Source organism: Cnephaeus nilssonii (assembly GCF_951640355.1).
Source record: "Cnephaeus nilssonii genome assembly, chromosome: 21".
NCBI classification, from domain to species: Eukaryota; Metazoa; Chordata; class Mammalia; order Chiroptera; family Vespertilionidae; genus Cnephaeus; species Cnephaeus nilssonii.
This window is the reverse complement of record NC_137092.1, coordinates 43,443,807-43,467,110: the sequence shown is the minus strand read 5'-3', so window position 1 is coordinate 43,467,110 and position 23,304 is coordinate 43,443,807. Positions and strand designations below refer to the sequence as shown.

The 23,304-nt window shown below is 46.5% G+C and overlaps 1 protein-coding gene across 5 annotated transcripts in view; it reads left to right on the top strand.

The window, feature by feature from the left end:
* The window catches only part of ATF6 (activating transcription factor 6), a 138,375-nt gene that overhangs the window by 73,548 nt on the left and 41,523 nt on the right, over nt 1-23,304 (top strand). For 3 of the 5 annotated variants that reach the window (XM_079761973.1, XM_079761972.1, XM_079761970.1), the window contains exon 15: nt 936-1,050. In XM_079761973.1, coding sequence (XP_079618099.1) covers nt 936-1,050 — 115 coding nt within the window. The remainder of the gene's footprint in view (nt 1-935; nt 1,051-23,304) is intronic. The other 2 variants (XM_079761974.1, XM_079761971.1) reach the window with 1 other exon arrangement.

Sequence of the window (23,304 nt, the reverse complement as noted above, 5' to 3'; positions counted from 1 at the left end):
TTGCTGACCCTGCTGTCCCTTAGGGAGTGGTTCACTGTTTGCTGAGTCCGTTTCCACAGAACGTAAGTATCACGAGGAATAATTGACGGTGTATTCAAGACACTCTAGTCAGAAATGGCCTAGTGAGCAGATGGAATTATTTCAAAGGAAGTTCTTATGACTCACTTTTAATTAATTTCCTTTTAGGCCACTCTTTTCTCCTAAGTTAACAAATATTAATTGAAAAAATAAATTCATTGAAAACACAAAAGAAGACTGTAGAAAAAAACATGTAAGCTTTCTTTTGGGAGAAAAACAAGCATTATTTCCTTAACTCTCCTTTAACCTATGTGTGTCGGCTTATTGTGCTAAACAGTGAAAGACCCTATTGCCGAGAACTGCGTCACTGTGGTCCGCGTGGATCTCGGCCGGGCGTGGTGCGAGGTGCTGAGCGGCTGTCCTGGCTGCAGCGAGGTGGCAGAGCAGCGGGCGCTTCACGCACGGCGCCTCAGCCTCCGCCCCGTTGCAGTCCTTTCGTTGCTCAAAGCTGGGCCTCCCCAAGGACTCCCCCTGGAAGAGGCGGGCAGGCACTCCCAGCCAGCCTGCTTGTTCTCGAGTCCCAAGCTGACGGGGGCGCAGTGCTGTCCTCAGACGCCTGGTTCACGGGATCCAGTGTCACGCACGCTGGCACGGAAAGCGGCTGGCTGCTGCGTCCGTGACCGCGTGCTTCCCAGTGCACGTGGCTGTCTGGGACGACTGAGTCTCGACTCAGAAGCGAGTCAGCCTCAGTGAATTGATCTTACAGATCTCCGACCGTGGGCTTTTCAGACTGTTCTAGAAAACTGCCGAAAGGTTGCTCGTGTTTTGGTTGAGATTCCCGTAGGCAGATGCGGGCTTAGAATGGACGCTTCTGAGACGCCGTGCCAGTCTGCTAAAGCGTGCCCCTCCTCTCTCAGCAGGCCCCCCGGGAGGGAGCTCCAAGTGTACTACGCTTCCCCCCGAAGCTACCAAGACTTCTTTGACGCCATCCACAGGCGGGGAGACACGTTTTATGTCGTGTCGTTTCGAAGGGTAAGTGCATTTGGGAGGTTAAAGGGCACATTTTGAGCACCTGCTCTGTCGGCGGCGGGCTGACCCCGGGGGTGAGGCTGTGGAGAGGGAGCCGTGGGAGCGCACGGGGCTGGCGCAGTGCTGCAGCGCCTGCCGGACCCGCTGCGCCGGGCGGTGAGCGTGGGGTGGGTGCCGGGCAGGGGCTGTGTCTTTAGGCCACATAAACGCCTCCCTGATGGCATTGTCGGACTTAGCCCTACTGTTTGTTTAAAACCAAAGGGGAGGTAAAGACATACAGGTTTCTGTTTGGGCTTGTGGTGGGATTCCCAGCAGTTAATGAGAAATTGAAGTCGCACAGGTGAATTTCAGATGGCCGTGGGCTGGGTAGTGCAGTGGTCCTGGCCTGGTGAGTGCAGTGGTCCTGGCCTGGTGAGTGCAGTGGCCGTGGGCTGGTGAGTGCAGCGGCCGTGGGCTGGTGAGTGCAGTGGTCGTGGCCTGGGTAGTGCAGTGGCCGTGGCCTGAGTAGTGCAGTGGCCGTGGGCTGGGTAGTGCAGTGGCCGTGGCCTGAGTAGTGCAGTGGCCGTGGGCTGGTGAGTGCAGCGGCCGTGGGCTGGTGAGTGCAGTGGTCGTGGCCTGGGTAGTGCAGTGGCCGTGGCCTGAGTAGTGCAGTGGCCGTGGGCTGGGTAGTGCAGTGGCCGTGGCCTGAGTAGTGCAGTGGCCGTGGGCTGGTGAGTGCAGTGGCCGTGGCCTGAGTAGTGCAGTGGCCGTGGGCTGGGTAGTGCAGTGGCCGTGGGCTGAGTAGTGCAGTGGCCGTGGGCTGGTGAGTGCAGTGGCCGTGGCCTGAGTAGTGCAGTGGCCGTGGGCTGGGTAGTGCAGTGGCCGTGGGCTGAGTAGTGCAGTGGCCGTGGCCTGAGTAGTGCAGTGGCCGTGGGCTGGGTAGTGCAGTGGCCGTGGCCTGAGTAGTGCAGTGGCCGTGGGCTGGGTAGTGCAGTGGTTGTGGGATGTTTGGTTCTGGGTCCTGAGCTTCTGTTCCCCTCTCTCCTTCAGCAAATGTTTACTCCTGTTAGTGAAGGACGTGTCAGATGCTAGGCAGGTTATGTAAAAGTCAGTGTTTATACGAGTGCTTCTGAATGTTACATGATAAAGCGAATGGAAAAACACATAGTTTATTCCATTTTTACTACAAAACGAAAACATGTTCTTCATGGAGTTGCCGTATGAATACCTCTGTGCTGTCTGTTAAACCAGGAACAAATGAATGAGCTAGAATTGGGGGTTTGAGTCCTAGGTTTTTCTTTCCTTGTAGTATTTTAAGGATGTGGAGGGTGTGTGCTCCAGCAGCGGAGTCCACAGCGCGCTGTCTGCTGCTGTCCCACTCAGCCTCCCCGGAAGCCCGCTCTCTTCCTCAGGCGTCAGTGCCCAGGCGCCCGCGACGGCAGGACCACGACTGGACCCTTGAAGATGAGGGAAATAAGCTTTTCATATGGTTTTGGCCTCGGGCCAGGGCTGTGTTTCTGCCGCAGCAGCAGCCAGTCGCTTCAGCAGGGGGCGGTCCCGACGCACCGGCACCTGTGCTGGCTGGGAGCGCGCTGTCTGCTTTAGCGCCCACACTTCTGTTCAGGGTGGAAGGAAACTTAGACGTGGGCCCAGCGCCGTGAGGAAGACTCATGGGTCTGAGGGTGAATGCATTGCAGGGAATGCGACAGACGTTACTCCAAGGATGTTTGAACTCTCAGGTAGCTGAACACTTAGGTGCGGGATGATTTCTCTGCCATTTCTTCAGAACAGGAAAGTGTCTGTGAGTGGTAGCCCTTGTGCAGCCATGGGCTGAAGTCGGGTGAGCAGTGGGTTACTAGGGAACAGGACACGCACTTGTTCGGGAGAAAATGCTCCTGTTTGTTCAGGGACTGTTCTCATGAAGGAAGGGGATGGAGTTCTTCAGTATGTGCTTTACATGGTGGCATGTGTGGGAGCCAGTGCCCATTAGTTTACACGGTGGCCTGTGGGGAGCCAGTGCCCATTAGTTTACACGGCGGCCTGTGGGGAGCCAGTGCCCATTAGTTTACACGGCTGTAAGTGTGGGAGCCAGTGCTCATTAGTTTACACGGCGGCCTGTGGGGGAGCCAGTGCCCATTAGTTTACACGGCGGCCTGTGGGGAGCCAGTGCCCATTAGTTTACACGGCGGCCTGTGGGGAGCCCCTGCCCATTAGTTTACACGGCTGTAAGTGTGGGAGCCAGTGCCCATTAGTTTACACGGCGGCCTGTGGGGAGCCAGTGCCCATTAGTTTACACGGCTGTAAGTGTGGGAGCCAGTGCCCATTAGTTTACACGACTGTAAGTGTGGGAGCCAGTGCCCATTAGTTTACACGGCTGTATGTGTGGGGAGCCAGTGCCCATTAGTTTACACGGCGGCCTGTGGGGAGCCAGTGCCCATTAGTTTACACGGCTGTAAGTGTGGGAGCCAGTGCCCATTAGTTTACACGGCTGTAAGTGTGGGAGCCAGTGCCCATTAGTTTACACGGCAGCCTGTGGGGAGCCAGTGCCCATTAGTTTACAGTGTGAAGTGCTGTTGGAGAATTGATGATCCCCATAACCTTCCTGTTCTAGTAGAAACGGTCTTTCTCACCTTCGGGGAACTGTTAGGACTCTCATTGTTTGGATTCTTCATTTCCTGATGACTGATTATCACATCTTGGTGAACTTCATTAGATAACAGTCCTCAGAGACAACATCCTTTTTCTCTCTCTGGGTTTGTTTTCACAGTGGGGTCAGGAGTGAATTTTATTGTGATGACCATAAACTGTGTCATGGGAAAGGAATTTGGTTCTTAAATCCTGGGTTCTTTTGTTCTTGCTGAAATGAAAATGAAAGAAGTAATGCTTCTTGAAGTAACAGTCCATTGTTTAGTGTTAATTGTTATATTTAATGAACCACTTTCCCAGACGCCCCCTCCCCCCCTCCCGTTCTCCCCCCCCCATCTCGTTATAGTAGAGCTGAGCGCTTTCCCCGCACAGACTTGCTCCCGGGGGAGAGGGTGCTTGCGTCCCCCCCCCCTCCTGCGTCCCCCGTGGGCCTGCAGACCTCGCCCAGCCCATCCCTTTGACTCTATGGAGGTGTCACCCCACTTGGTAACCTGCTCGATTTAGTTTCGGGAATTCCAACTTGTCTCCCTGTCGGAGCTCCTCTCTCTCTCCGCTCTGACTGTTTTACTGTGCTTTGGGGGAGGGGTGGTAAAATATAACTTTCCTTCCAAGTCTCGTCGAATGTGTATAACTGATACATCAATAAGAAAAAGTCCAGTCAAGTTTAACGCGTCTTTGTGTTAATGCTCTCGTACGAGAGTGTATTCAGGGGGAGGGTTTCAGGAGCCCGGGACAGAAACAGATAGTCACGAAGGAAGCTGTCCTTGGTCGGACCGGCAGGTGGCTGCAGAGTGTGAGGCAGCAGGTGGGGAGGGCGTTTCTTTGTCAGACCGCAGCGCACACTGAAGGACCGTCCAGCCCACCGGCCCGGAGAGGGAGCCCTCCCCGGCTGCTTCCCATCGCCGCAGGCTCTGGCGCAGGTGACCACGGAGGCGCGTTAGCACCTTCCCCCTCCCCTGCTTCGTCCCGTGACGGTGCTGCCTGGGGAGCACGTTTGACTTCTGTGACCTCTGTGTCCAGCACCTGACCCTTCTCATCTGTGTCACATGCGCACACAGCGGAGCCGACACGTGAGAACCTGAGCCTCGCTGTGGCCTGCCTCCGGGATGTCTCTCCCCCGTTAGGAGTACTTCATGTATTCTAGAGCAAGTGCCATTTTGGGTATTATTTAAAAAAACATTGTATGAGTAACCTTAAGTAGTAGGGTCTTACTGTAATGGAAGAAGCACAGGAAGTGTCCCTCTGTCTCCTGTGTCATGGCCGGCATGTGCCCCGGTCCTTGTAGCCGCTGTGGTCACTCCTGACTCAGTAGCAGCCCAGGCAAGCCCACTCCTGTCTTTTTCACACGTGGCTCCTTCAGGCTCCCCAACAGCAGGAGCACCTGGACGTGTGTCTGGTCACTGCCTCGTGCACAGACTTGAGTGAGATCCCTGGCCACGCCCCTGGAGCAGGGAGACAGGCTGGGGCCGGGAGCCTGGGCCTCGCCTCTGAGGAGTGAGGGCGGCGGCTCTGAGGGCCTCCTGAACTGCCCACTGCATTCTGCACCATGGTTCTGAAGGTTCTAAAGAACTCCTTTTGTTGGCCCTAATTGTTCGACCTAAAGGGCTTGTCTTCTCATTCATCTCTCAAGCCTCTTAAAAGCAGGACGAGCCTAACTGGCATGGCTCAGTGGTTGAGCATTGACCTATGACCCAGGAGGTCAGGGTTCGATTCCTGGTCAGGGCACATGCCTGGGCTGCGGGCTCGATCCCCAGTATGGAGTGTGCAGGAGGCAGCCTATCAGTGATTCTCTCTCATCATAGATGTTTCTATCTCTCTTTCCCTCTCCCTTCCTCTCTGAAATCAATAGAAATATTTAAAAAAAAAAAAGGCAGAAAGTGCCACATGCTCTTTCATTACCACCCCTGACACTGCGCAGCGCCCGCCCCTCAGGACAACCGTCGGTGTGTGTGACTGAGAGAAGTCACAGTGATGAAGTTTGACGCTTTCCATCCTCCTTTGACGGGTATTTTCACATCTCAGTTGTGTGGAAAATGTGAACTTCTTGACTGGACCATGCAGCAGCCGAGGCAGAGCTGGGTTCCAGCACAGCTCTGCCAGGTGGCCGGCCTGTTCCCCTCTGGATCCAGCTTCAGAGCCGTGGGCGTCACCTGTGAAATGTCCGTCCGCCCCTACAGTGTGTGGTGCTAGCAACCTCAGTTTTTAACATTTGGCAAAAACATTTTGGCGTGGACTCTGCTTAGAGCTCACTGCTCCCTTTTATGGAGAAGGTGGTGTCCGTGTCCGTGTGGCCTCAGGCAGTGTGAGCCGACACTTCAAACCTCAGACAGAGTGCAGGAAAGGCTCTACCTGTGCAGGAAGGTCGATGGTGATGTTCTTGGTTCAAAAGTTCATACCCATCCAAGTCCATCGAGAAGAATGTCACAAAATAGCAGTGAGAACAGACAGATAAAAAATTGTGGCGGAGTAAGTGGATGCTGCATGGACATGCTCCCAGGACCAAACTGGAATTACAACTAAAATATAGAAAAGTTTCCAGAAAAATCAACAGAGACTCACTGGAGAGAACCCTAGTAACCGAGGACCGAAAGTGGAGACTGCGTAGAGACTGGTAGGAGGCACGAAAGGACTGGCTGAGCTCCCACAGACGGCAACTGAAGTTCCGGAAAGATACCTCCGCTGTGGGGGGTTGCCACTGGGAACTCTGGGGTCTAATACCCCAGCTGGGCCCCCCAGCAGAGAGCACCAGAACTGAGAAGGGTACCCACATAACATCAGGCTGTGAAAAGCAGCAGGGTTGCTGTCTGCTAGGGAGAGACAGCTGGAAATTCAGGCACCCTCTTAAAGGGCCAAAGTACAAAATTCCCTGTGGAGCCACCCACCTTGTGCTCTGGCAGAGGGAGGGCAGGCAGGTAGAGACTGTATACAGACTGGTAGGAGGCAGGATCAGGGGCTCTGGGGTCAGAGCTCAGAAGGCAGACACCCTGGTTTCCTGTGCTGAGTCATTCCTCATGCTGCGGAGGTCATCTTTCTCACACAGACATTTGCTATACAGGTGGCCTTGCCTGGGGGGAAGACAGGTGGCCCACCCTATTGGAAAACACCTTACCCCATGGTGCGGAGTTTCTGAGTCCAATTAAGAGACTGAGAATAACAATTAGCCTCCAGGCAGAAGCAGTTGCCCCACCACGATGATTGCCTGAGGGAATCAAGATGGAATCCTCTCAGTCTGTAGACAGAGGCATCCTCTGGAGGCTTTGAGTCTTTGCCTAACCCCATGGTCGGCAAACTGCAGCTCGTGAGCCACTTGCAGCTCTTTGGCCCCTTGAGTGTGGCTCTTCCACCAAATACCACAGCCTGGGCGAGTCTATTTTGAAGAAGTGGCGTTAGAAGAAGTTTTAGTTTAAAAAATTTGGCTCTCAAAAGAAATTTCAATCGTTGTACTGTTGCTATTTGGCTCTGTTGACTAATGAGTTTGCTGACCACTGTGCCTAACCTAATTAGTCAGAAACAGCGTTTGACACTGTCCTGCACTTGAGATTGAGAGGCATAGCAGATCTACTTAATACATAGTCACAGTCCCAAATAGGCAGCCAAAATGAGTAGACAAAGAAACAACCTATAAATGAAAGAACAAGAGAATTCTCCAGAAGAAGAGATAAATGAAATGGAGATAAGAAATGTTTCTGATAAAGAATTCAGAATAAAGTAAAGATGCTCAACAGCATGAGAAAAGATATAGTAACTATGAAAACAGAAATAAAGAATGTGATAGCACAAATAAAGAACACATTGGAAGGAATACACAGCAAATTAGGGGAAGCTGAGGATCAAATCAGTGAATTAGAAGACAGGGTTGAAAAAAATCACTCAGAGAACCAAAAAGAAAAAAAACAGGAGGACAGCTTAAGGGAGCTGTGGGACAACATAAAACATAAAAACATTCAAATAGCAGATGTGCCAGAAGAGGCAGAAAGGGAGAAAGGGATAAAGAACATGTTTGAAGAAATAATGGCAGAAAACTTCCCTAACCTGGAGAAGGAAAAAGTCACACAAGTTCAGGAGGCACAGAGAGCCCCAAGCAAGAAGAACCCAAATAGGCTCATGCTCAGACACTTCATATTTTAAAATGCCAAAAATTAAAGACAAAGAATCTTAAAGGCAGCAAGAGAAAAGCAAACTGTGACCTACAAAAGAACCCCCAGAAAGCTGACACCTGATTTCTCATCAGAAACTCTATAGGCCAGAAGGGAATGGCATGAAGTACTTAAGGTAATGGAAAGCAAGGATCTGTGACCAAGGTTACTATAACCAGCAAGGCTATCACTCAAAATAGATGGTGAAATAAAGAGCTTCCCGGAAAAAAAATGGCTAAAGGAGTACATTACCACCAAGCCGGCATTACAAGAAATGCTAAAAGGACTGCTGTGATGAGAAGAAGAAGGAGAGAGAGAAACCTAGGCATACAGAATTAAAATGGCAATAAATAAGTACCTATCAGTAATAACCCTGAATGTAAATGGATTAAATGTTCCAATCAAAAGGCATAGGGTAACTGAATGGATACAAAAACATGACCCTACTATATGCTGTCTACAAGAGACCCACTCAGAACAAAAGACACACACTGGATGAGAGTGAAGGGATGGAAAAAAATTTTCCATGCAAATGGGAAAGAAAAAAGCTGGAGTAGCAATACTCACATCCGACAAAACAGACTTCAAAATGAAGGCCATCACAAGAGACAACACAGGGTACTACATAATATACCAAAGGGATCGATCCAACAAGAGGATGTAACCCTGTAAACACATATGCACCCAATATAAGAGCACCTAATATATATATATAAAAAAACTTCTAGAGGACTTTAACGGAGAGATCAACAATAATACAGTCATAGTAGGGGACTTTAACACACCACTGACTTCACTGGATAGATCTTTCAGGCAAAAGCTTTACAAGAAATAGTGACTCTAAATGATACACTGAGTTAGATGGATTTAATTGACATTTATAAAACATTTCACCCCAAAACTGAAGAACATGCATTCTTCTCAAGTGCACATGGATCATTCACAAAGATAGACCACATGTTAGGACACAAAACAAGTCTACAAGTTCAAGATGATTGAAATCATATCAAGCATCTTCTCAGATCACAGTGGAATGAAATTAGAAATCAGTTACAGTAAAGACGCCACAAAACATTCAAACTCACGGAGGCTAAATAGCATGTTATTAAACAATAAATGGTTTACCAATGAGATCAAGAAAGAAATAAAAAACTTCCTGGAAACAAATGAGAATGAACACACAATGACCCAAAATCTCTGGGACACAGCAAAAGCAGTCCTGAGAGGGAAGTTCATAGCACTATTGGCCTACCTCAAAAAAAACAAGAAAAAATAAAAAATAAACTATTTAACCCTACAACTTAAACAACTCGAAAGATAAAAACAAGGAAAGTCCCGAGTAAGTAGAAGGAAAGAAATAATCAAGATTAGAGCAGAAATAAATGATATAGAGACAAGAAAAATAAAAAAAATAAACAAAATCAATGAAACCAAGAGCTGGTTCTTTGAAAGGATAAACAAAATTGATGAACCGTTAGCCAGACTCATCAAGAAACAAAGGAGAGGACCCAAATAAATAACATCAGAAATGAAAGTGAAGAAATAACCACTGACACCACAGAAATACAAAGGATTGTAAGAAAATACTATGAACAACCATATGCCAACAAGTGGGGCAATGTGGGTGAAATGGGCAAATTCCTAGAAAAATACAATCTCCCAAAACTGAATCAGGAAGAATCATAAAACGTGAATAGGCCAATAAGAACTGGTGAAATAGAAGCAATAATTTAAAAACTCCCAGCGAACAAAAGCCCGGGTCTGGATGGCTTCACAGGGGAGTTTTACCAAACATTCAAAGAAGAACTGACACCTATCCTCCTCAAACTATTTCAAAAAATCCAAGAGGAAGGAACACTTCCAGCTCTTTTTATGAGGCCAGCCTTATCCTGATTCCAAAACCAGATGAAAACTCTACAAAGAGAAAGAATTACAGGCCAGTATCCATGATGAACATAGATGCTAAAATCCTCAACAAAATATTAGCAAATCGCATCCAGCAATGTATTAAAAAGATCATACACCATGACCAAGTGGGATTTATTCCAGGGATGCAAGGCTGGTACAATATGCACAAATCAATAAATGTGATACATCACAAACAAGTTGAGAGATAAAAACCACATGCTCGTATCAATAGACAGAAAAAGCATTTGACAAAATCCAACACCCATTTTTGATAAAAACTCTCAGCAAAATGGGAATAGAGGGAGCATATCTCAAAAGGATAAAGGCCATATATGACAAACCTACAGCCAACATCATACTCAATGGCAAACACTAAACCCATTTCCCCTAAGAACAGGAACAAGACAGCGATGGCCACTCTTACTCAGCACAGGAAGTCCTAGCCACAGCGTTCAGACAAGAAGAAGAGGTAAAAGGCATCCAAATTGGAAAGGAGGAAGTAAAACTCTCATTATTCACAGACAGCATGATATTGTACAAAGAAAACCCTAAAGACTCCATCAAATAACTACTAGATTTAATAAATGAATTAGACAATGTAACAGGATACAAAAGCAATACCCAAAAAAATCGATGTTTTTTTTTATACACCAATAATGAATTCTCAGAAAGATAAACTAAACAAATTTCATTTACCATTGCAACAACAAAAATATTAAGATACTTAGGAATAAACTTTACCAAGGAGGCAAAAGACCTGTATTCAGAAAACTACAGGACGTTGTAAAAAGAGATAGAAGATGATATAAACAAGTGGAAGAATATACCGTGTTCATGGATTCGTAGACTCAGCATCATTAAAATGTCCATACTACCCCAGGCGATCCACAGATTCAATGCACTCCCCATTAAAATACCAACAGCACATTTCACAGAGCGAGAACAAACACTCCAAAATGTATATGGAACCAAAAGGACCCTGAAGAGCCGCAGCAATCTTGAGAACAAAAAACAAAGTTGGAGGAATCACAAGGTCAGATTTCAAGTTATACTACAAAGCCACCGTAATTGAAACAGCCTGGCACTGGCACAAGAACAGGCATAGACATAGATCAATGGAACAGAACAGAGACCCCACAAATCGATCCAAGCCATTATGCCCAATTAATATTTGACCAAGGAGACAAGAGTATACAATGGAGTCAAGACAGTCTCTTCGATAAATGGTGTTGGGAAAATTGGATAGATACATGCAAAAAAATGAAACTAGAACACCAACTTACACCATACACAAGAATAAACTCAAAATGGATAATAAATGTAAGTTGTGAAACCATAAAAATCCTAAAAGAAACCATATGTAGCAAAACCTCAGACATCTCTTGTAGCAAGATGTTTATAGATACATCTCCTAGGACAGTGGTCGGCAAACTCATCAGTCAACAGAGCCAAATATCAACAGTACAACGATTGAAATTTCTTTTGAGAGCCGAAAACCGACTTCTGCGCATGGGCCACGAAGTTTCAATCGCACTATACGTGCGCGCCCGCACATGTTATTTTGTGGAAGAGCCACACTCAAGGGGCCAAAGAGCTGCATGTGGCTCACAAGCCGCATTTTGCCGACCACTGTCCTAGGACAAAGAAAACTAAGGAGGAAATAAACAAATGGGACTACATCAAAATAATAACACAATCAAAATATATAAAAGGTTTCTGCACATCCCAACAAAACGAAAAGGGAGCCCCCTGTATGGGAGAACGTATTTGGCAATGATACATCTAGTAAAGGGTTAATATCCAAAGTATATAAGGAACTCATACAACTTCACAATAGGAAGACAAACAATCCAAATAAAAAATGGGCAAAGGACCTAAGTAGACACTTCTCCACAGCAGACATACAGATGGCCAGAAACATATGAAAAAATGCTCAAAGTCCCTGATCATCAGAGAGATGCTAATTAAAAGGACAATGAGGTACCACCTCACACCTGTCAGAATGGCTACCATCAACAAATCTACAAGTGACAAGTGCTGGCGAGGGTGTGGAGAAAAGGGACCCTCGTGCACTGCTGGTGGGAATGCAGACTGGTGCAGCCATCATGGAAAACAGTATGGAGTTTCCTCAAAAAATTAAATGTGGAACTGCCATGTGACCCAGTGATCCTACTTCTAGGAATATATCCTAAGAAACCCGAAACACCAATCAGAAAGAATGTATGCACCCCTATGTTCATAGCAGCACAATGTACAATAGCTGAGATCTGGAACAGCCCAAGGCCCATCAGCAGACGAGTGGATAAAAAGCTGTGGTACATTTACACCAGGGAATACTATGCAGCAGTAAAAAGAAGGATCTCTTACCCTCTGAGACAGCATGGAGGGACCTGGAGAGTATCATGCTAAGGGAAATAAGTCAGAGAAAGACAAGTATCACACGATCTCACTCACATGTGGAATCTAATGAACAAAATAAACGGATGAATGGAGTGGGTCCAGAAACATGGAAGCAGGGAACAGAGTGCGGAATCTCGGAGGGAAGGCGGGGAGGGTGGGGTGGTGGGAGGTAGTCAACCAAGGACCTTGTATGCATATGCGCATGGCCCATGGACATGGACAATGGGGCGGTGAGGGCCTGGGGTGAAGAGGGGCTGGAGGGGCGATAGAGGAAAAAAGGGGACATATGTAATACCTTCAACAATAAAGAATTATTAAAAAAACAAAATAGCAGTGGTATTTCCTACAGTAATGCCTCGATTAATATCTAAGACATGCTTCGAAGAATGGTTCATTTTTCTAAGGCATATTATTTATTTATTGGAAATTTCTGTTTAGTATATATACTTTTATGTAAAGTCTTCAGAGGCAAGAATAATTTCCTTAGTCTCCTTTGAAAGGGACACAGATCTCTTGTTTTGGTACTTTACAGCTTACTTGGGCATTTTGTTATCTACACTTTCATGGCCTTTTAGTCAAATTCTTTCTCTAGCTGGAGAAAAATGTGAATATATGAGTTTTGAAAGATACGTGCTTTAAAAAAATGTCTTATCTAAGAAGCATGACTTTTAGAAGGTTTTTTGCTAATTTTTTTTGGCTTTGGATATGTATTTTAATATTGTCCCTCAGTTATCAGTTTTGCTTATGAAACTATTTTACTTAAATCTAAAAACTGTAGGTATTGTGATAAGAAGAGTTCCCAGTTTGATAGGTAAAAAATGCTACCAAATTACTATTTTGATTTGTACTTCCTTTCTGACTTGTGAGTTTGAGTTTCCCTCCCTCCCTCCCTCCCTCCCTCCCTCCCTCCCTCCCTAACTCCCTCCCTCCCTAACTCCCTCCCTTCCTTCCACTTCTGTTGACTTTATTGGGGTGAGATTGGTTAATAAAGTTACACAGGTTCCAGGTGTCCAGTTGTATAACACATCATCCATATGTTGTGTGTTCACCACCCCAAGTCAAGTCTCCTTCAGTCACCATTTATCCCCCTTCACCCTCTCCTCCTCCCCCATTCCCTTACCCCTGGCAATCATCACACTGTTGTCTGTGTTTATGAATTTGTTTTTTTGCTTAATCCCTTCCACTATTCACCCAGCCTCCTCCCCTCTGACAGCTGCTCGTTAATTTTTGTGTTACTTTGAAATGCACTCGCCCTCAGGTCTGAAGCACATTGTAAACAACAGTGCAGCGTTGTCTCAGCACCACGGGGACCTTACCGACTCCATCAGTGACATCTCTTGTCCCTTTTCTGTCTCATTTCACTTTATTCAAACACTGACCCCTTCGCGTAAGGCCCAGTGCGGTTCACAGGCCGCTTCCGCCTTCGGCACCTGGTTGTGTCGGTCACAGCCCCCACAGGTACCGGGGGCACATTCCCAGTCCTGTGGGCAGATGAACGGTGAGGCCAGGGGCCTTGGAGTGGCTTGTTGAGGACACAAATGCTAAGTGGCAGCTGGGCAGTGACCGAGCTGCTGTGATCAGCCAGTGGCTCTCCTGGCCCTCGGGGCTGCCCGCGAGCACTCAGACCGAAGAGCCACTCTTAGTGGCAGCGGGCGGCGTGCAGCGCTTGCGGGCAGTCACGTTGGCTCTGCCTGCTCGTCTCGTGACTGTAGGCGATGCACTTGATTAGGTTCCACTGGCATAACCGTGAAGTCACTTAAGGTCTGAAAGATTGGCGCTTCGGAGTCCAAACCGGGAACAGGACTGCTAGGCTTTGAGAGTTTCTGGTTTCTTTTTAAAACAGTTTGGAAAACATAGCTTTGCTGTTTATCAATAAGGAAGTGATTCAGCCCAAATGGTCACTACCTCAGCGATCAGTCTCCAGAACTTCTCCGGGTGAAGTGTGGTCCCGTGCATGTGAGCAGGCACCCCGTTACGGGTCTGTGTGTGGCGGGCCAGATCCCCGAGAGGAGGAACGTTTGATGTGAAACTCCTCGTTAAATGTGAGTTACTGCTGTGGTTTTGGGGGATTTAGTCATTTGTTCCTTGGCGCTGTAACAGACAGCTGGGAACAAAAAGAATCAATTATTTGGACTTTTCAGTTGCAAACTCTAAAATAACTTGCATGTTTGAGAGAGAACTGTTCAGGCGGCTCTGTAACTAGACTTGTGCTTAGAAAGCCCCGGGCACAAAGGACTGACACTCGGGAGTGATGTGAAGCCTGGGATTCTCGGGCGGGTGTCCGGCGGCCGTTGTTTCCGCTCCGCTGCGTGGTCTGCAGGCGGCCCGCCTTGGGGACGAGCGGCCCGGCGCGGTCTGTGCGCGGGGCCCGCAGCTGCGAGGCAGGCCGGGGGCTGGCGCTCGCTGTCTTATTCAGGCCCTGAACGTGGGGTTCTGTGTCCTACGGTTCAGAGGTCACTAGAGCTGGGGTTTGCGGGAACAAAGGACATTTTTCTCAGTGATGTTTAAAATTACTTTTGTAATTTGAGTAACCATCGACTTTTAAGCAGCTAGTTTGATGTGGATGGACTTGGAGCTGCAGAGTAGTCATTCCTGAGAGACTCCCAGTCTCCTGCGGGCAGGTGAGGTACTTTCTGTGCCGAGGAAGGAAACATTTCCTGAAAGCAGTACCGCTCTCGCAGAAAGAATACTTCTTCACATCACGAATATGTGAAGGAAATGCTTTTTAAAAAAAAATATTTTTATTGATTTCAGAGAGGAAGGGAGAGGGAGAGAGCAACATCAGTGATGTGAGAGAATCATTGATTAGCTGCGTCCTGCACGCCCCCACTGGGGATCGAGCCCGCAACCCGAGCATATGCCCTGACGGGGATCCAGACCATGGCCTCCTGGTTCATAGGTCGATGCTCAACCACTGAGCCACGCCGGCCGGGCGGAGTGTTTTTTAAACAATTCATCTCTGCAGACATTGGAGTCCTGCACTGGCCCGGACTCTGCCGCTCACCCTGTGCCTGCGGACAGATCACGGTCCCTCCTGTGCTCAGGATCCTGCTCTGTGAAGGATGCAGCTGTATAGACTGCGCTGCTCGTCCAGCTTCGGAATCTGTGTCATTCTGTGTGACTGCGTGTGTGCGTGCGTGGAGATCTCTAATGTTGTGTTAAAACACCTTGAGTTACTAAAGTGATTCAACCAAATGGAGTTAGTGCACTTTAAGGGTTTTGAAAAACAACCATGATGAAACAACAAAATGTCAAGTTACAAGGTGGGCCCATAAATTGACGAGTGTGGTTTTTAATGGCTGGCGATCATCATGTACTTAACGGCCACGTTCCCAGTGCCCACAGGTGCCAGCCTGGCCGCCTCGCGGTGTCCCTCGGGGCAGGCGCAGTGCTCGTCCTCCTCCGGACGGGGCTCCGGAGGCCCAGGGAGGGCCACTCGTCGTCCAGGGGGCGGCTTGGGAGGGAACGTTGAGCGCCAGGGCCTATGTCTCTCTGACCACTTCCCTGTATTGCCCTTTTAGAACTTTTACATCCAAATGCCTTCGCTTCCCAAGAATTCAACCTGGAATTCAATTCCATTGCTCTTTCTGTTCACAGCGTACTTTGAGTTGTTATAGGTTTATTTCCCAAAGAGAACAAGACAGAGCCCGTGGGAATGGAGCCGCATGCAACTTAACACGAGGTGATGGGAGGAAGCAGGGCCCGAGGGGAGCAGAGAGCGATGGGCGGTGTGGGAGAGGCTTGGGCAGCGCACGGTGAAGGGAAAAAAGACTTGTTTCTTTGAAAACATGGAGGTCAGGAGAGAAGAGTTTAAAAAGGAGGCGGTCAGCAGCATCGGCTGTCAGAGCGCAGAGAAGGAGAAAGGAGAAAACCCTTTGTCTGTGTCACCCGGTCAGTGGGGACTGAGACCACAGTCACAGGAGGGGAGTCCGGACAGAACCTGAGAGGTGCTGGGCGAGGCTGTGAGGGAGTCAAGTGGGGTTTGGGCAAATCTGGTCTGGCAGGGAGGGCAGAGTGTGTGTGTTTAAGGCCAGAAGAGAGATAAAGGTAAAGCGTGAGGTAGATAAAGGCCACCGTGGCTTATTGTAAGAAGAGCAGAGCATGTATTCTCTGTTTTAAAGGAGCTCCAGTCTGTATTTGTTCCTCATCTGAACTAACATTTTCTTTTTAAAACAAAGCCTGAGAAATCAAGAACAATTTTTGTTTGTTTATTTGCAGTAGTGGGACTACAACAAAATAAGAGTATGGAATTAAAACCAGATCTTAAAAAAGAAAATCATATTTAAAATATTGCTTAAGATATTAAAAGTCGTCTAAATCTTACATAAGGACCTGGCTTTTAATAATGGTAAAGAGTTTTAAAAATATAAAGGTCAATATTTCTATTTCTAATTTAATTTATATACAGATGGTCTTGGAGTTGTTCCTCATATAAAGTCAGAGAACTAGCCAAGTAGCTGTTAAGTCAGCCACGTTTGGTGTGAGCTTTTAGCTGATGTCACAGACTAATTAAGGAGGCAGCAGTTAGATCGTTAGGAAAAGTGGTGATTTATGACCTGACTCTGGATGAAGGTCTGAAGCTCTGTGTCATTTCTTCCCCTCCCCCACACGGTGATTTGTTCATTTTGGACTCTGATTTGTTTAACTTTGACACCGTCAGCACATCTGAACACTGACACTTACTTGGTGTTTAGTTGTGTGGCATTTATTTCCCGGCCTGGATGCTAATCCATGAGGGCCTGTTGTGGGTGGGCTCTGAGGACCCTCCGCTCATAGCTCGGGAATCACACGCAGCCAGCAGGTGGGGGTGGGTTTGCTGAGGCTGGGAGGACGGTGTTGGTCTAACTAATAATCGAGGGATTGTTGCCTAATGTCTGTTTCCCCTGCCAGGCCTTACTCACCCTGAGGGCAGGGACCCTCTTAGTCATCACTCTATGCCCAGCATCCAGGCATGAGCAGGTGGGAAGTACTGAGGGAGTGGACCCACAAATGAACGGATGCCAAATCCACCAGTTTTACACAGATTCTAAATTAATGCACACAGCGCCGTAATGCGGTGGAGAATTTGTGATAGACAAGCTTCTGGAGTGTTTTGATCAGGGCCACCTGTGTCTCAGGGTCAATCTAGGAATCAGTGTTTGAAAACCAGTGGACTCAGGTACATTTTTAAGAGGCCAGGCACCGTTTGCACAAAAATAAGGCCTGGGACATGGAGAGAGAACTGTAAGTGAGGGTGCTAACCAGACTGCGTGCCATCTGCGCTCTAGAGTGGTCAGCGCAGGCTGAACAGCCGTGTTTGCAGAGCCCCCTGTGCCGGGGCGTGCGGTGCCCGCGACGGGTGGGCAGTGCCGGCGTTTCGTCCCCTACACAGTGTTTACTTTGATCATGGGAGGTATCCACGCAAAACTTGTCATTGTAAACTGTGACATCTTCCAGAGCTATATTGTGAATAATTTTAGTCATCTATGTCTGATTAGAATATGCCTAGTAATAAATCTTAAAACTAAGACTAAAATACATGATACAGAATAAACAGGCCTCTGTTATTCAGGCTAAGTTTTATAGATATTTCTCTTCTAGTTCCATTTACTTTTTTAAAAAATATATTTTTTTATTGATTTCAGAGAGGAGGGAGAGGGACAGAGAGAAAGAAACATCAGTGATGAGAGAGAATCACCGATCGGCTGCCTCTTGCACGCCCTCTACTCAGATCGAGCCCGCAACCCAGGCATGTGCCCTTGACCGGAATCAAACCTGGGACCCTTCAGTCTGCAGTTCGACGCTCTATCCGAGCCAAACCAGCCAGGGCCCAGTTCCACTTACTTTTGAAGGAAATTCAGCGCCTTTTCCTCTGTTAAGAGTGAGTCTGTCTTGGAGCTGGTGTCGTAGTTTGCTGTGAGGATCCGGAAGGAGCCTGCAGCTCCTGAGGTGGGGTTCAAGGTGGTGACCTCATTTCCCTCACATGTGTCCCCAGAAGTGGGGTTGCTCGAGCGTATGGTAGCTCTCTTTGTGATTTTCCGAGGCACCTCCCTACTGTTTTCCATGGTGGGTTAGTTTTTGTAAACAGCTCTATTGAGGTATAATGGACATACAAGAAACTGCACATATGTAACTAGACGTTTTATGAGTTTTCATGTCCGTATTTACCTGTGACATCACCACGGTCAGGATACTCAGCTTGCCTGCCTTTCCCACTGTCCCCCGTCATCATGACCACTCATCTTCCTTCTGCTACTGTAAGTCGTTTACATTAAAAACATAATTTTATATGAAGGGATCCTACATGCTGTAGTTTTTCTTCGGGCCTAGTTGTCAGGCCCATCCACACTGGGCTGCAGCGGTGGCTCACGCCTCTGCTGTGCGGCATCCCACGGTGGGCATGTGTCCCCTTCCTCCTCTGGGTCACCACAGGCGGAGCTGCGGCGCTGTCTGTGTGCAGGACGTTGTAGGGCACCTGCTCCCGTTTCTGTTGTGTCGAATCCCACCAGATGGGCGTGGTTCCATGGTAGGTGTGTGTTTATCACTTTAAGAAGCTGCCAAACTGTTCTCTGACGTGGCTGAGAGTCCCGAGGCCGTACCCTCAAACACTTGGCATGGCCAGCCTTCCACGCCGGCCTTCCTCTTCAGTTACATTTTCTCGAGACTCATCACTTAGCCATCTTTTCACGTGCTTATGTGCCATCATGTCTCTTCTTCGGTGAAGTGTCCGTTCAAATCTTTTGCTCATTTTTAGTTGGGTTGTTTGTTTTCTTGTAATTGATTTGAGAGTCTCTTATATATTCTGGATACAAGTCCATTGTCAGATACGTGATTTGGATCTATTTTCTCCCAGTCTGTTGCTCGTCTTTTCTATTTCTTATCAGTGCTTTCCAAAGAGCAGAATTTCTTAATTTTGATGAAGTCCAATTTATCAGCTTTTTCTTTTATGGATTGTGTTTTTGTTGTCCCAAGAAATCTTTGCCTAACCCAAGGTCACAAAGATTTTCTCATTTTTACTTCTGAATTTTTATAGGTTTAGTTTTACATGTAGCTCCGTAATTCGTTTTGAGTTACTTTTTGTATACGGCGCAGGGACGGATCAGAGCTCATTGTCTGCATATGGATATCCGGTATGGTATGATGTTTAATGTTGTGTTCTAATCCAGTAGCTTGTACTAGAAGAATTAAAGTAAAGCCAGGTGTAAAAGGTATACCAGGTTGTCAGGTTATTTATTAATTTATTATGTATTTATTTTAAATCCTCACCTGAGGATATTTTTTCCATTGATTTTCAGACAGAGTTGGAAGGGAGGAAGGGGAGAGAGAGGGAGAAACATCGATTGCACCTGACCCGACGGGGGCTGGGGATCAAACCCACAACCAAGACACATGCCCTTGACAAGGAATCACACCCGAGACCCTTTAGTCCGTGGGCCAAGCTCTAACTGCTGAGCACACTGGCCAGGGCAGGCTGTCAGGTTTTTGTGTGTTATCCTTAACTTTCTCGGTAAGCTGTAGATTTTGTTGGAACTTCTTAAGAAGTATCCTGTGACTGAACTTCAACCTCACATTTCAGTCTTTATACTTAACCAATGAAATGTTATTTATATCCTCTTTGGAAACATAACATATACTGTAGATAATTATAGTACAAATGTAATGGGTAGCAGGAAATATTGCCAAACCAAGGTTCTGGAGCCCAGATGACATAAACACACACCATGTGCCCTCTCCATCGCCATGCTGGGACATACACAGAAGAGGAAGTAAAGAGGAACTAAAAATAAAGTTCTTTAAATTAGAGCTTCTGCTGCTTTTGTCTAATCTACTGATGGGGGTTTTTCTTTATTTGATGAAAGAGAATTAGACCCTAGAATTAATCTTTTAAAAATGTATGTGTTTTATATGTATGAGTGTCTGTGTATATACACATGCACACACACAAGATCTTGGGCATTGGCTTCAAGAGTAGACAAGCAGCACAGAGCTGGTTTATCCTGGAGCTGGGCCGCCTCATCAGAAACGAGGAAACGCGTTTTCCACGCGGCTATGCGTCATTACTTTCTGGTTGTGGAGAAAATCGCTTTGGGGCTGATACAGCACTTTTTGTAGGCAGCCACATAGGCCTGGGCTGAGGGGCAGAGAACATGGATTTCTGACTTTAGGGAAACACTTTTCAGAGCCTCGGTGCCCTTCTCTCTGACAGGAATAGCAACAGTCACCTCTCTCGTAGGTTAGGAAGGTGAAATGAAATCGTAAGTCAAGCACCAGCACAGCACTCACACCAAGTGGGCGTTCGTCGGGGCTGGCCTCAGAAGCACACGGCCAGCTTCAGGGACCCGTGAAGGGGAGGACAGGGAGAGAGTCTGCGTGTCATCAGATGTGGCATCATCATCCAAGAGGCATCCCCACCCCAACTCCCCACATTCATTTTAATCTTAGGATTATTTTTATCATCCGAAGGACAGAAAATTAGCACATCTACAAGGTTTTACAGCTGTGGCTTTTCATGACTATTATCGGACTAGGTTCATGAAGGCTTGGTTTGGAATTAATCTTTTAAAACACATGCGTTATGAATGTACTAGTAGCCCATTTGCAGGAAGAATCCTGCAAGCGGCCGCTGCGGCTGCATGCACTGCCGCCGCTGCCGCCTGCCTCGCCCCGCCCCGCCCCGCCCGGGCTTTCCCTCTGGCAGCCATCTTGCTTTCCGCTTTTCCTCCCTCTTCCTTCTAAGTTGTCTTCAGTCTTCACTCCTCCCTCCCTCAGTGTATGCAAATTAACCGCCATCTTTGTTGGGTAATTTGCATACTCGCCCTGATTGGCTGGTGGGCGTGGCTTTGGCTGGTGGGCATGGTTTTGGCGCAGCGAAGGTGCGGTCAATTTGCATATTACTATTGTATTAGGTAGGATGATGTGTGTCTGTTCCTCTTTTCCCTCTGGGAGGAACGGAATCAAATGGGAAAGGAGGAGCCCCTTCCCAACAGAACGGCGGCCGGAACCTCCTCAGTGACCCCAGCGCAGTGCAGCCTTCGGCGCGGCTGGAGCTCTCCCACCTCCCCGAAGTGACTCTGCTTCAGCGATCGATCGTTTAAAGGATGCTGACAGGGACGAGAGACTTCGATCCCTCACAGACACCGAGTAACCGCCCACACCGGGCTTCCTGCAGTTTCCGGGGTTTATTCAGATTGACCGTAGCACTCTGATTTTGATGGATTCAGGGACATCAGCTGGTGAAGGAAAAGAAACTCTGTAGTCCTTAATCTGACTTTTCCATATTGATATCAGAGAGAAACCATATGACTGATAAGTCATGAGTTCATCCATAAAATATAATAAGCATCATTTTTATCTGTAGCATAAAGCCAGTGCTTTCTCACAAGTATTAACAACACATACACATAATCATATACAGATTTAAAAAATGACATCAGTATAACTTTGTTAATTGTCAGTGATGTTTAACAAAGTTAAACATCTCATTTTCAGATGAAGCCTGTCACCTGACTTTTTATATATAAAATAGATGTCCCAGGAGAGAATAAAAATTAATGATAAAATTATTTGAATTCAGATAATAAAGTAGGTCAAGTCTATTCTGATGAAACAACTTCACTTTAGTCTGAGGCTCTGGGGTCAGCGCTTTAGTTATAAAGTTTATTTTGCATATTTTTTTAGTAAAAATGTAAGTATATATAATACTGTCCCACATAGAAAGAAGTGGTCAACCTATTTTCTGTGCATACATGATTACTGATTATTTTAAAGCTATTATCCTCTTAGGATAATTTTACCAATTTTGTGTTCCGCTTAGATTAGGGAGAATATAGTGTCTCCTTAAGCAAAATACTTATTAGAACTCGAACAAGTCTAGACTCAATTGGTTTTTGAAACAAACAATTCTATATTAAGAAGGTCTAGTGCCCTGGCCGGGTGGCTCAGTTGGTTGGAACATCCTCCCATACACCAAAAGGTTGCAGGTTCAATTCCCAGTCACGGCACATACCTAGGTTTCCGGTTTGATCTCGGTCAGGGGCACACACAGGAGGCAGCCGGTCGATGTTCTCGCTCTTACATCGATGTCTGTCTGTCTCTTTCTCTCTAGAATAAAATCAATGAAAACATAGCCTCAGTTGAAGATTAAAAAAAAGAAAAGAAAAAGGTAAATGGTAGGAATTAATACCAAAATCCAAAATTTTAAAAATAAGTAGAGCCTATCATTGCTCTTTAAGAGAAAATATAAATATGACAAATTTTCAGAGCATAAAAGGTTTCTTCAGACCTTTTAAGAATTTTATTATAAAAAAACTGTATTTATGCTGTTGTGACTATTTGAATAATTGCGTTACTTTCATAATTACAAAAAGTTCTTAATGCAGCTATCCTCAAAGAATTTTTATTTTATCAAGAGTTTAATAAATTCTGTCATTCATCCACCCAAGTATTTGAGGGGCCATTATGTTCCTGGCTGTTCTCACTGCCCCCCAAATCCATTGATAAACAAAACAAAGCCTTTATGTCCTAGCGACAGATACAACAAATACACAAATGAACATGGAAAAGGATTCAGTTTGTGCTAAGTGCTGAGAAGAAAAATCAAAGAAGATAGACAGTTTTAAATGAACATTGAGAAAGGGTGAAGCATATACATTCTTTGGCTCTCTTTTTTTTCTTTTGACTATTACTGTTGTTGGTGAAAATTACTGAGAAACTCAGCATATGTATTTTGTATGCTAATCTAAAAATTTAGTCCCAACTAGTGAATTTAACATTTATAGTGGATGTGACTATGGAGGAATAACATCTCATAAAATTTGTAATTCTGGAGTGGTTTCAGCTTGCACCTGTCCCTGGGGAACCTGTTGAAACAGCACAAGATTACTGTTCAGCTGTACAGGTTTTATTCTTAGGCATTTGCTTACATCTTTTCTCTCAGTCAGTTGAGGTCTTGTATTTTTGCCAAATAAAACATACCCCATACTAACAAGAAGCTATCAGTAAGCAGTAGGAGCATGCGTTGGGGCCAGCTTCACCCTCATTCTTCGTATGTGCCTCTCTGGTAGCCCCTGATATATTCAGTTTGCACAAACGTGAAGTACTGCATAACTACTGTTCCACACCAACTCCAGTCAACTAAGTTCCTCTGGATGCTTTTAGAACTAAGCAGCACTGTGACCAGTGGAATTCTGGCATATTCCCACAGTCAAAG